A 13809-nucleotide genomic window follows, 5' to 3' on the forward strand; every position below is an offset into this window, starting at 1 on the left:
TTAATTAATATTTATGCTTTATTGATAGATAACTTGAAGTTGTACATGTAACCACGGGCAACCGGAAATAATTGACAAATGGACTTAGGCCACTTTCAAATCAAACGGCTCAATTATTCATGCGACAGAAACATAATGAACAATTATTCATCAATAAGTTTTCCATCCATTATTCATGAAAACGTTTTCTAGAGATAATTTTGCATTAACAAAGTGCTTATTGCGTAAAGATATGTGATACGATGTATTGTAAAAAAAAACCGTACTTGTCGTATATACAGGGTGTCTGGTAAAAATTATGCCAACGCTCGTGAGCGGGTAGAACAGTAAATTGAACAGAAAAGTCCTTTATTATTTTGCGATTTTCGTAATAATTATTGAGAAATTAATTTAAAAATATTGACCAATTCGCGTGTGAGTATAAGCGCGTAGTAAAAAAGGACAACTCATTGATGTGTGGTTGCTAGGACGCGAGAATCCATCGTTATGTATCGCTCGTACGTAATGGTTATTTGTAGAGCGTTTCTCCCAAAACTTCCTCGCGCGCCTAGCGACCGCAAACTTTTGGGATGTCTGTACCGTTTTTTCTCGCCGCGCGAATACACGAATTGGTCAATCTTTTTTAATTAATTCCTCAATAATTATTGCAAAAATCGCAAAATAGTAAAGGACTTTTCTGTTCAATTTACTGTACTCTACCCGCTCACGAGGCGCATGTTGGCGCAATCTTTACCAGACACCCTGTATATTCTGAGTAAAATATGAAGTATATGTTTATCAAAGGTTGCTACCAAGAACATATTTCAAACATTCTTGAACTATGATCATCTAACGATTACGTCATCTCATTTTTATTTATCATTTATATTTATTTTTATTTGACTGTTTTGCGAGCCTAATAAAAACCATGAATTTATCTCTAATTTACATTTATAATCAATAACGTCCCTAATAATTTTTTCTTAATTGTCTTCGAAATGATCAAATTATATTTAATGTATGCATGTATTGAATCTAATGTATGTATCAAATGTATTATGCATACATTAATGCATTTAAAAAATTGGCTTCGCCCGACTCTCCCTCGCAAGGCCAAACTTTTCGTTGCCATGCGACATTGCGAAGTTTGCTGCTGGCACGCCTAGAGCGTACGTTACGTTCTACGGCTACGGTCTAGCCGAGCGAAATGCGCGCTCATTCGCCAATTTTTTCTAATTAATATATTTCAACAGAAAGTTTGATTTCAATAATTATTGCAAAAATTGCAAAATAATAAAGGACTTTTTTGTTCAGTTTGTTGACACCCTGTATATATCATTAGTAATTTGGAACAATAAAATATTTATTTTGTTATTTTTGAGGCAGTTACATAAAAGATATCTATATATATATTACATTTTTGATAATAAAACAATATTAGCTGGATGAACTAAAAAATAATCGCATAAAAATTAATAAATAACTCGTGTAATTATCTTCAATTAATGCAATCAAAACCGATAATGTCATCAATATTTTATTATTTCCGGGCCCATCGGGCCCACTTCGTAGTCACGAAAATTTATTCAAGGCCAGCAGTCTTTAATATAGGATAAAGCTAAGGCCCTGCGCACAATAGAGAAAATATTAGGAATAGGAATAAAATATTAAATATCAGGAGGAACAATTTGGAATTATTTTACTTCAAACAAGGAAACGGGATGGATTAATTATTTCTAATTTTTATTTTTTTATTTCATTATGCGTTAATCCATTCTGTTCCCTTGTTTGAAGTAAAATAATTCCAAGTTGCTCCTCCTGATATTTAATATTTTAATCCTATTCCTAATATTTCTTCTATTGTGCGCAGGGCCTAAGCAATTCTTATAATTTAGCGATTTAGTCAATTCATGTTAGTGTGATATTATCGACAATCGATTATATTAATCTTCTCAATTATTCTCTAATTTACCGATCTCATTTGATAAACAAAATATATCGATTCGTGTTCTCATGCAGGGAAAAAGGGGGCTACGGTTTTTTTTAATACAAGGTATATATGCATAGACATAGTATATCTAGACCATAGACATAGTATATCTAGACCGAGCGTTTGCCTTTATTTAAGGTACATATATATGTTCATGTAGAATGTAGAGTATGTGTTTTTCGTCATTGGTCGATAGTTACCAGCCAACTCTGAAATTTTTATTGCTGTTGTTCAAGTTGTCTTTCGTAATTATCGAGAAATTTATATATTTGTAGAGAAACGTTTCAATATTAAAATAAAAACCTAATCATAAATAAAATTAAATTGTTATATTCTATTAGTAATATTCCACTGTTGTTTTTCATCTTTTATTACATGTAAGCTATATTATAGTTTATCGTAAGATATATATTTAATAAAAGAAATTAATTATTAAACGATTTGTCACTGTTGCTTGAACATTCATCATTTTAAGCTGAATATTAATAATTTAATTATTTCTGTCTCTTTACTTTGTACTTTAACCTGTACAAATGTGAATATAGATTTGTCCCCTCCACTTTACCATCTTGATAACAACCTTGATATCTATATGTAACAGATTTCTTTCGCAAAGTCATCAGTTTCTTTCAAATAGAAGAACATATTCAATCTCAATAATATCTGTTCTTCATTCTGTCTAAAATTAAATACTCCCACTATGATGCTTAAAAAGGTAAGTAACAAAAGAGCAATAATCATTCAATTTATTTGTTTTATTGAAATTGTACATTATGCTATTTTTATAACTTTATTGCATAGTATAAATAGAGAATAGTACAAGTTTGTTTTTTGTAACTGAACCTTCTGTATTATTCATCTTTTCCTTTTTTTTTCCTCTAGTATTTTGGTATATATCTATCTCATTTTGTATGTAGAAAATGCAACATATTGTAACTGCAAAGAATAGATCTTAAAAAATAGCTAAGATGTTTAGTATGCGATTTATTGAATAAGTTTTTTATATGGTCAATATTACGCTCATATACCTCGACATCAATTTTCAGATATTCAATCCAAAAGTATACCAAAAAATGGTACGTCCATTCTCAGCAGCTGCTGAATCTATCCAAGGATATAATTTTGGTTAGTATATATATTTATACATGATATCAATTCTTTCTTTTGAGTAAAAAGAATAAAGAAATCTAGTTCCTTATTGATTTGGAGCAATTTTTAAGATTATGAAGAACATATTTTATATATTGACTCGTATAAGTACTTGTACCTAAAGGCTTTGGATATATTCACATTTAAATTTTTCTAAGAAAATAAATCAATCTTTGTTTTATGTACAGTATATCAGATGGATACCAAATATCATATATATAAAAACTCAAAATCTTAAATAAAATTTGTTTTATTGACATTGTCATTTTTCAATATTTTTATTTACTTTTACAAATAAATTATTCAAAGCTTTTAATCTCTTAATTTAAAAAATAAAAATTTTAACCCTTATATGAACTTTTTATATATTTTTCCAATTGCTTCAACGACATACACAAATTGCATTTGCCTTAGAATATATAATAAAATAAAAATAAAATATATATAAATACAACATATATATACATATACAAACATTATAAGTATATATTTTCTTACTTTGTGTAAAGTATTATTATATATTTATTTAGTTTTATGATGTATTTTGTATTGAATCATTTTTATATTTAAAAATATGCAAAAATAAATGGCACATTTATGTTATTTATATTTATACTCCAACAGATGAAAAAAATACAAATCTCTTAATAAATTTAATTTTTGGAATAAAAAATTTTATATATATATATATATATTATATACAAATTGTATAACAAATAAGAATAAAACTTATTACACTCTTCCCTTGAATACAAATGTTGTGCAAAACATTGCAGGTTTATATTTGCATATTGTCCTATATTACATATATTTATACATTATATTATTTGCATGAATCATTAATATCTGACTGAAAAACACAATTTTTTTATTGAATTGTTAGAACTATCTGATACTCAAAGAGAAATGCAGGATCTAGCACGGAAATTTGTCAAAGAAGAGATTATTCCAGTAGCTACAGAATATGATAGAACTGGAAAATATCCATGGGATGTTCTCAAAAAGGCATGGAGCATTGGTCTTCTGAATAAACATGTTCCACAGCATTGTGGTATGTTTGACTTGTGATATATTTGAAAAGTTATAGGAATAAAGAATAATATCTGCCAATGTAAAAATATAATTCAATATTATTTATATCATAGGTGGTTTGGAAAGTAATACCTTCGATGGCTGCTTAGTTACAGAAGAATTTGCTTATGGTTGTACAGGAATAACAACTGCAATAGATGCTTCAAGTCTTGGAGTCAGTTTTTTTATTTATTATACATACTTCACTTCTTTGTCACACAAAATTTTAATAAGATTATTTTAATAAGATATATGTCTCTTAATCAAATTATTTAATATATTAAGAGAAAATATTGAAACTTTTTGTCTTTATTTATTCAGCAAACTCCAGTCATCATAGCTGGAACCAAGGAACAACAAAAGAAATATCTTGGAAGACTAATAGAGGAGCCACTTGTTGCGGTGTGTTAAATTTTCAAATATATATATATATATATATATATGTATGTATATATATATTTCTTTAATGTAATATATAAATTAAACGATATTATTTTTTTACAGGCATATTGTGTTACTGAACCTGGTGCAGGATCTGATGTAGCAGGTATCAAGACTAAAGCTGAGAAGAAAGGGAAAGAATGGATAATTAACGGCACAAAAATGTGGATTACAAATGGTGGTGTTGCTAATTGGTAAAATAGTACACTTAAACATCTGATATTAATTTATAGAAATCTTTCTTTTTTTTTTTTTAACAATTTCTTATTATATAGGTATTTTGTTTTGGCGAGAACAAATCCTGATCCAAAAGCTCCAGCTTCTAAGGCTTTTACAGGCTTCATCGTAGAACGTGATAGTGATGGTTTAACTCCAGGTCGTAAGGTAATATCTGATAATAATTTTTTGTTATTTTATTTGAATGTGTTAAAATACGAATTTTTATTAGTCTTATTAACCACTTTTCGTTTCTTAAAGGAATTGAATATGGGGCAAAGAGCAAGTGACACACGAATGGTAACATTCGAAGATGTTCGTGTTCCTGAAGAAAATGTATTATTGGGAGAAGGTCAAGGTTTCAAGATAGCTATGAAGACTTTTGACAAAACCCGATCACCGGTATATTTCTATTCATGACATCAGATATTGAATGAATTGAATATAAAAGGTTTGCACATCTTCATATTCATATTATAGGTTGCAGCAGCGGCTGTTGGTTTAGCTCAGAGAGCTCTGGATGAAGCAACGAAATATGCAATGGAACGTAAGACATTTGATAAACCGATAGCAGAACATCAAGCTATCGCTTTTATATTGGCTGATATGGCTATTGGTGTTGAAACTTCCAGAATGTCATGGATGAAGGCAGCTTGGGCTGCCGATAAAGAATTACCAAATGCTACAATGCTCGCGAGTATTTCAAAATGTTATGCTGCTGATATAGCTAATAAATGTGCTACAGACGCTGTACAGGTGAATGCGATAATTTATATAAAAGAATTTTTTTGCTCTCTTAAAGATCGAGTACATATATATATTTTTCCTACAATTTATTGCATGTAACAATTTTCTTTTTCAGGTTTATGGTGGTGCAGGTTTCAATACTGAATATCCAGTAGAAAAACTTATGCGTGATGCCAAAATTTTTCAAATATACGAAGGTACTGCACAGATTCAAAGGTTGATTATATCACGTGCTCTGTTCCGTGAAGCCAAACAAAGAAACAATTGAGATTAATCATATCGTCATCTAATAATCATATTGTCACAATCAAAATATAAAATTTATTCAGATATTTTTATAAGTTTTACAATGATAAAGTTTTAAGATATATTTTATATATGATATTGAGATGCGAGTGTTGAACAATTTTTATATTCTTGTAGATATATATATCTCATAAACACAATTGTATTTGTCTTTAGATAAGCTATATAAATTTTTTATATGGATATTTGTGAAGATGATGTATATGAAGATATGGTTTGATTCAAGTCGCTTTTATTCAAGGAAATATTGCAAGTATAAAAACGAAAAGACTGTAATGACAGAAGGATGGGCTTTCATAATACCCTTCATAAAAGAGTGCTAGAAAATATATATATATAAACTTTTGATTTATCTTTGATACTTTAAGCAATTTGATGTTTATTTCTTCTACAGCGAACATTTTACTGGTCCATATTCTACCAATTTTTTTTACATTTCAATTTCTCTATTAGATATTTTTTGATAACTCCTTACATTAAGAAAGAGAGAGAGAGAGATTGTATTTCAGTAAAACCTTCTTAAAAATAAATAAATATCTGTTATACATTTGCGTTTAATTGACTGTATCTAAAAAAAGAAGAAAAAGCGTTCAGAAATCTCAAATTTACGGAAAATTATTTTCAGTTTTTGTTTCTCAATAGTTTCAAAGTTTGTATATGTACAATTGTCAATATTCCGTGCGAAAAATAGAAAAAAATGGATTACAAGAAAAACGATTGATGTTGCATTGTTTTACGTGCAATCGATCTGTTTAAATTTTAAATCATCGGTCAAAGAATTACAAACTGTGCCCGTGTGTGTTCTCGTCGCGTCCCGATCGTTTCAAATCGGGCGCGCGTCCGCGACAGAGGGCGCCGGGCGCGCCGAACGCGAGTGCGTTAGTCAAGTGCATTGTTCGTTGAAAAACGGATTACGCCGCATTATGTCCGTCGAATCGTAGTTTTTCACGCGGTTATATTCGGTGAAGTCGCGCGGTGACGAGTTATGCAACGTGCACCGCGTAAGGTCGGCCCGCGCCGGCCGTTCGGACATTGCGGCAGCTGACCTACTTAGAGCTTAAGCCATCGGTCGTATCCGACGCGGCGGCGGCGGCGGCGGCAAATCGACCGTCACTGTAGGAGGAGGAGAGAGGTACGTGACAGGCGGGATCGCGACCGAAAAGTATCGCGTACGGCGATACGGTCCGGTCAACACGTGGATTCACACGCAGCTACGCGATCGCGACGACGCGGGGCGAGGCGAGGCGAGGGGAAGGGGAGGCCTGCCTTTTGGAAATTGCGTCTTTCCGTCCGCGAGAGACGAGCTCGCCGACGGGGCGCAGTGCCGTAGGCGACGCGCGACGGCACCTCGAACTAACCGGGTGGCCTGTCTCGTGTTATGCTGGCTCGTTCTCTTGCCTCGTTTGCGAAACGAAAGTTTCCTCTCTCTCTCTTTCTCTCTCTCTCTTTTCCCTTTCGTCGAACGACAACGAGAAGATTGACGCGATGGCGTGCCGTCTCGAGCGACGACGCGCACGAGCGAGCGAGAAAGCGAGCGCCGGCGTTTGCGAGATTATGTTTCCGCGATTAGGTTTTCCCTTTCGTTCGGCCCACTGCCGTACATATGAGAACGCCACGTAGGTAGGTCTTGTATAACATCACCCTCCCCGTGAGATAACGCGTCGATTGTCCGATTGCGAATCGAAATGACGTGCGCTCCGTTTCACGAACAGTCGACGATTATCGCGCTCACGTGACACGCGGTTCCCTTGCGCTTTATCGCGGTCATCTGTCTTTAGACTCGCGTAAATCGCGTGCGTCGGCTCTAATCGCGCGATCGAGCTCATTTCCCGCCACAAACACTGCAGAAGCGAAACGGAAGTTGGCGGAAATTCAATTCGCGATAATTAATCGCGACGCGTCTATCCTCGCGTGTCTACCCGCGACGTTGCGTCCGACAATCGTACCCGAGGAGGATACGTCGAAGAAAATTACAAGACTCGGCGTCGTACGGGATATGCAGACACGTGGCAACTCTCGTTACGGCCCTGACGGCTCTCGCGCTGTCAGAGTGCGACAGTGCGCCGGACGCTCGCTTGACTAAGGGAGTGCCCGTGCCGATGCAAAGTGTAAGTGAAGTGGCCTACAGACCTACATTTGTCTAACGTTCCATTTTTTCACGGGCCGACGGACAGGAGGTTAACAGATACGCGCGCGAACTCCTCCATTTTTTTCTCTAAGCGTGGCGTGTGCGTGCGCGGTGCAATGCCGTCGTCCCGTGATACACCGACGTACGACGGCTGACGACGGATTGTAGATAGATAGAGAGACAGAGAGAGAAAGAGAGACGAAGAAAGCCGCCGGAGCGAGGGAGTGAGCTAGCGAGCGAGCTAACCGAGGCGGCGGTGCAGTTTCGATACGCTGTCGGACACGGCGCGCGCGGGGCGCGTAACAGTGAAAAGAGACGGTAGAAGAGAGAGAGAGAGAGAGAGAGAGAGAGAGAGTGAGGTGAAAGACACGTCGCGAGCGTGCGCAAGTGCGACGAAGAGAAGGGCCCTCGTGGGCAAAAGCGTGAGAGGGAAAGTGTGAGTGAGACATTGAGCGCGAGAGAAGAGAGAAAGAGAGGAGCGTGGAAAAAGACGGGAACGAAGCGCGCGCTACCGCGGGACGGAATTGCGAAGAAAGAGAGAGTAGGAGCGAGAGAACGAACGAGAGAGAGAGAGAGAGAGAGAAGGTGAAAGAAAGAAAGAGATCGAAAGGGAGCACGTAAAAGAGTGTAGGTGTTCTTTCGAGGATAAGTGCGTACGCTCGCGGGGACGACGTGGAGGAGAGAGGAGGAGGGACTCCTTGCCTGCCTGCCTGTCTGTCCGTCTGTCTGCTGGCATATACGGGGGCCGAATGGATACGAGGACAGGGGAGAGCGGGGGTGAGCCCGCGGCGACGATCCTCGACAACAATACCGGCATCGCTACGACGGCGGGCCCTCTCGCGGAATCATCCACGTCGTCGTCATCGTCGTCGTCGTCGCCGTCGGCGTCGTCCTCCTCCTCCGCCGTGGCGCCGACGGTGATCCTGACGGAAAGTACCGCTACGAACGCCGGTAATCTGTCCTTGACGGGATCGTCCCAACAACAGAGCCTGCATCAGGTACATCAGCAGCAACAAACACGACAGCGAGTCAATCTCATCGCCGACGTAGCCGCCAATGATGTCACAGGTAACCTCAATGATTCTCTCGCATCTAGGGCCTTTGTTATCGTTAATGAGCCGCTTGCCAAACCCCCCTTCTTCCCCTCTTTTTCAGCTTCACTCGCACATATTTTCCCCTCTCGCTCTCTCATTATTCTCGTCTATCAATTTTCGCCTCTCCCCCCTCTCTCTCTCTCTCTCTCTCTCTCTCTCTCCTCCCGCTCCGCGTTTTTTTCATCTCGCACTCTCTGTCTGGCAGTTGCTCCCTCTCCTTTTCCTCTTCTCCCCCCCTTTTCCCTCGTGTCTTGGATCCTCTGTCGTCTGTTGCATCGCGTTGCTCCAAATGAATGGATGTTCGATCCACTTCCGAATCCGCAGATACTTACAAACTCGTTCCTTCCTTTTTGGGCAAACACGCGTGAGTCATTTTGAAAAGGAAATAAAACGTCGTAGGATAAATATGCCTTTTAGGCAGACGTTCGATATGATCGAAAAAACGGATCTATAATTAAAGATAACTCGCTTAATACGCTCGTCATGCGATTTGATTCGATTCCAAGTGCATCTGGTCACGATTACGCGAAGCGCTCGCGAATGGTGCGTCGCAAGCTTGTTGGTAATAGATAAAAAACGCGATCTCTCTCGTATAATTCATGGCTTACGCTTTAATTAGAGCGCTATATACGTGGCAGCGTCTTAATGACGCAACAGGCGTTTTGGAGTAAATTTCGAGTCGCGCGCGAAATCCCACGCGAGTCTAAGCCTCCCTGTTCCGTCGTCGTCATCGTCATCGTCGTTTCGAATTTAGAACAGACAGCCTTCAAACGCTTTTTTTATGAATGCTGCTGCTGCTGCTGGTTGCACCGACCCTTCGCGGGGCAAAATAGCGGTTCGTCGAAACGAGACTCTTTATTTACGTCGACACTGCCCCTCTCCTTTTTCTCCTCCATCTGTTCCTCTTTTCTGTCTCTCTTTCTCGGTTATCTTTACGCCTTTTCCGTTCTTCCTTTCCCTTTCCTCTGTCGCAGCGCGAGAGATTGCGAGACAAGTTTTTCTGACACAATACCATACAGGCGCGATTACCTCTTCACAAGACTCCTCTTCGACCGCTCTACTCTCCTGTTTCTTCTCTGTTGCTCATTCTGACTGTACGCAGCTTCTTCTTTTCTTTCTTTCTATGTTTATTCATTGAGACGAAACGAGTTCCGATATTCCACGAAGCTCGTTTGCAAAAATATTCGTCATCGTTCGGATACGAAAATCTACTAAATATTTCAAATTGAGTAGACTGGGACAAGTGGTAAGCCGTTTCCAATTAATTCGGATATAGACACTGCATAGAGGAACAAATATGAAGTAACGAAGTTGTGTGATTATTTCTCGATAAAATTATTGAAATGATATTTTTAATGAAAATATCTGAAAATTGAAAATGTTTGTTCAATCTATGCTAAAATTATGAATAAATTTATCAAACAAATTTTTTTTTCTTTTTTTTTTTAATGTCCTGTATTTCCATTTGTCCCAGCTTATCCGTCCATTTATATAATCACCCCCTGTCCGCTCTAGCAAAATTTAATTACAGAATTATATGTTTTTAACCGCTTTTTATCGCTACCAAAATATTTTATGTGCTATTCGCTTTTTTGCCACTAACAGTATGCGCAACGTGAGATAATGCAATCTATATAAATGAAAAATAATAAATGAAAAAATCCTAATCTGTAAGGCGATGTATGGTCACTATTGCGCAAATAATGCGGGATTTGAAGGTTAAACGATTCATTTCGATGCGTGCAAATTTTTAATATTAAAATAGGTTCTTAATATTACGGACATGCCGAATGGCTTGCTACAGTTCGTGAGCTGTTTCCATTTTTTGAAACTAGTATCAACGCAGATTTTTTGCAGAGTGTTTCCGATTTGTAAAAACTTGTTTATCATACAAGTAAAGATACACAGACAATATTTGTGTGTAATCGGTCTAATGGCATCATTGTTAAACTAAATAAGAAAAATCAGACAAAGATTAAATATAAAAATATTCATTCTTATTCAAAATGCATTAAATATATTATGTGATATTGTTCTGTCATTTTTTTTTTCTTGCGAATTCTTTTAGATAAAAAATGATATTATGCTGTTATAAATTTATTACTACAATTTGTATTCATATGAAAAACGTATCGTTATAATATATTAGTAACACAAATATTAACACACATCTGCAAAAGAACAGTGTATTACACGGATTGGGCTGTGTAAGACCATTCTACATTAAATGATTGCAATGATTTTTTATTGTTTCGCGTGCAATCAGTGCAAAATTTGTCAAAATGCATTGATACATTCATCATAATTCATGGAGCCATCTTAGTAGTTGCGTTATGTGCTATTATTGGCTTTGCAATGCGTAACAAAGATCATTATCGACTAGCTTTCTGTTACGATACGTCGCCGAAGTAATTTATAACCGCAGCAACAATTGTGTATTTTTCTCGTGGCCGACGATGACGTGACAGTTTTGCCGCTATAATTGCCAAACCATACCCGGAATTATTGGCACGCAGTCGTCACATTTCCGATAACGATACTAAATATTCAACAAGAAGTATCGGCTTATGAAGTATGAAGTTTATGAATATTTTATGTCTTAAATAAAATCACAAAAATATTCTAATATCATAAACATATTCTTTTGCTTAAAAATTTATTGAAAAGATTATTATAATTACATTCACATTTTTTAATTATAAAAATTATATTTGCATACTATTTCTATTCTATGTGCACTCATAAAAATCAACTATGTGTTGTCATGGCAATTTTTATCTTCTATTTGTATTCTTGCGCGCTTGACACGACATTACTTTTACTATATATCTAAGATATAATGTTGTACAAAGTCAACTAACAAACTCGAGTCTCATAATTATTCACTTTCGAAAAGAAAACGTTCGATATTATTTTATATTACCTGAATATATCTTCGGATATTTTTTTCTTATCGAATAATTTCGATTACACAAGGCGTTCTTTTTTTGGGCGGGTTGATTGAAACACGATCAACTGTCACTTGATGAATAGTACGAATATCGTTGTCGCGAGACGAGTATCGCGATAGATAACATAGGAAGTGACATAAAATTATCAGACGCGTGTGAGATTCCGCCATTGGAGATATTCCGCGTTGTCGGCCAGTCGTAATTTTGCAATTGCTATGCACACGCCAAGGAGGCCTTAATTTTGATATTGTCATTCTAATGCAAATGTTCAAACCCATTATCTTCATCCACTGAATAAAAGATTGTTTTTGATAAGTAAGATTACCATATATGAAGCCGATAGCGATCAAATAGTTACATCTAATAAGATGCAAGTCGTTAATATGGTACGATTGATAATTTAAATAGTTATGTCGGATTATTAAAACAGCACCTGCACATTAAGTCTTCGAATTTTTTGAATACATTTGTATTTTTACGTAATTATTTTTGAAAATTATTTGAGAAAAGAAAGCTGCGTTTGAATAAACGAAATTTCTTTAAATATTAATATATCGAATTGATTGAATATAATTGAGGCAACAAATTATTAATTGATTTAACATTTAGAATACTTAAGATTAAAGTAATTATAACACATTATTTATGCTCATACATTAACATATAGACAACATTTAACGAACGAGATAGTTAGGTACATAAATTATATTTGATTTAATGGCTCCAAAAGTACAAAAGTGCATTATTAATTCTTCGAGACAATATTATCTAATAGTTTTGCAACACGCTGCGTTCCCTAATTGCACTATAATTTCTTCAATGAATATGGTGTATGTTGAACGGAGCAGAACCGTAAAATTTTCTTTTTCTTTTATCTATTTGAACAACTTTTTCTTATTTTCCGCATATATTAAAATTTTGTTACGCCTATGTTCCGGGCCATTGGTTCCATTTTACTATCATTAAAATGTCGTAAAGAAATTATGCCCGTCGTATTTTATCGTGATTATTCGTAACGTCTCTGTTCGAAAAAAAATATTGGTCGAACGCTTCAGTTCCGCACATTTACTCTTATTATGACAAAAGACTTTCACAGTCCCATCTTTTCTATGTTTTTTTGAGTATAGTGGCGCGTGGCATTAAGAATTGGGCATGATCCTCCATCGATACGAGATTACGGTACGAATAGATTCGGTGAAACGGCAGGTAAAATAGGGGTGCATCAAAACATCTACCTGCTGTGCCGGAAATTGCACTTGTTGCGCATCTAACTCAACGCCAGCGAGACGACATAGTTTGCACAATAAATGACGATAAATTCCGCTTGGTTGGAATAGGGATGGGGGGAGGGGGAGAGGAGGAATAAAAGAACAATCCCCGGGTGGCGGACTAAAAAAGGGGACTAAGGAGGGTCGCGCTGGTCAAAAAAAACTTTACGTGAGGGTAAATTTGAATGGCGTGGAAATCAGGTGTTATAAACACCAAGTGACGACGATTGCACTTTCGTTATTACGAAATAGCAGGGATGAAAGATTTAGTTACGGCCTCTCTCAAACTTTTACTTTGTTAACAAATTTGTAATAATAATTTTATGTCATATAATTCATCATAACATATATAAATAATTTTATTTCATTGTTTATATATGTTACAATGAATTGATAAATTGAAATAAATGCAATTTTATTACGTTGATTTTAAATAAAACGTTTATAGAATTAGAAAATAAAATTGCTC

The 13809-nt window shown here is 36.0% G+C and overlaps 2 protein-coding genes across 3 annotated transcripts in view; both read left to right on the plus strand.

Moving 5' to 3' along the window:
• The first annotated feature begins 2155 nt into the window (after positions 1-2155).
• Positions 2156-6442, plus strand: LOC115232857 (probable medium-chain specific acyl-CoA dehydrogenase, mitochondrial). 2 transcript variants are annotated; one of them, XM_029803002.1, is made up of 11 exons: positions 2156-2346; positions 2515-2684; positions 3016-3094; positions 4002-4169; positions 4264-4364; positions 4511-4591; positions 4694-4824; positions 4906-5014; positions 5108-5248; positions 5327-5602; positions 5709-6442. In XM_029803002.1, exons 2-11 carry the CDS (start codon positions 2670-2672, stop codon positions 5859-5861), a joined length of 1254 nt encoding a protein of 417 aa, XP_029658862.1. In that variant the 5' UTR covers positions 2156-2346; positions 2515-2669; the 3' UTR covers positions 5862-6442. The 2 variants fall into 2 exon arrangements, with proteins under 2 accessions (XP_029658862.1, XP_029658861.1); XM_029803001.1 differs by having other exon boundaries at positions 2571-2684.
• A 596-nt stretch (positions 6443-7038) lies between these two features.
• LOC115232858 overlaps positions 7039-13809 on the plus strand; it is a 53088-nt gene continuing 46317 nt past the window's right edge. Inside the window, exon 1 of the mRNA XM_029803004.1 lies at positions 7039-9095. Coding sequence (XP_029658864.1) covers positions 8777-9095 — 319 coding nt within the window. The 5' untranslated portion in view covers positions 7039-8776. The remainder of the gene's footprint in view (positions 9096-13809) is intronic.

This window comes from Formica exsecta, unplaced genomic scaffold (genome assembly GCF_003651465.1).
Source record: "Formica exsecta isolate Colony F162 unplaced genomic scaffold, ASM365146v1 scaffold15, whole genome shotgun sequence".
Taxonomy (NCBI): domain Eukaryota; kingdom Metazoa; phylum Arthropoda; class Insecta; order Hymenoptera; family Formicidae; genus Formica; species Formica exsecta.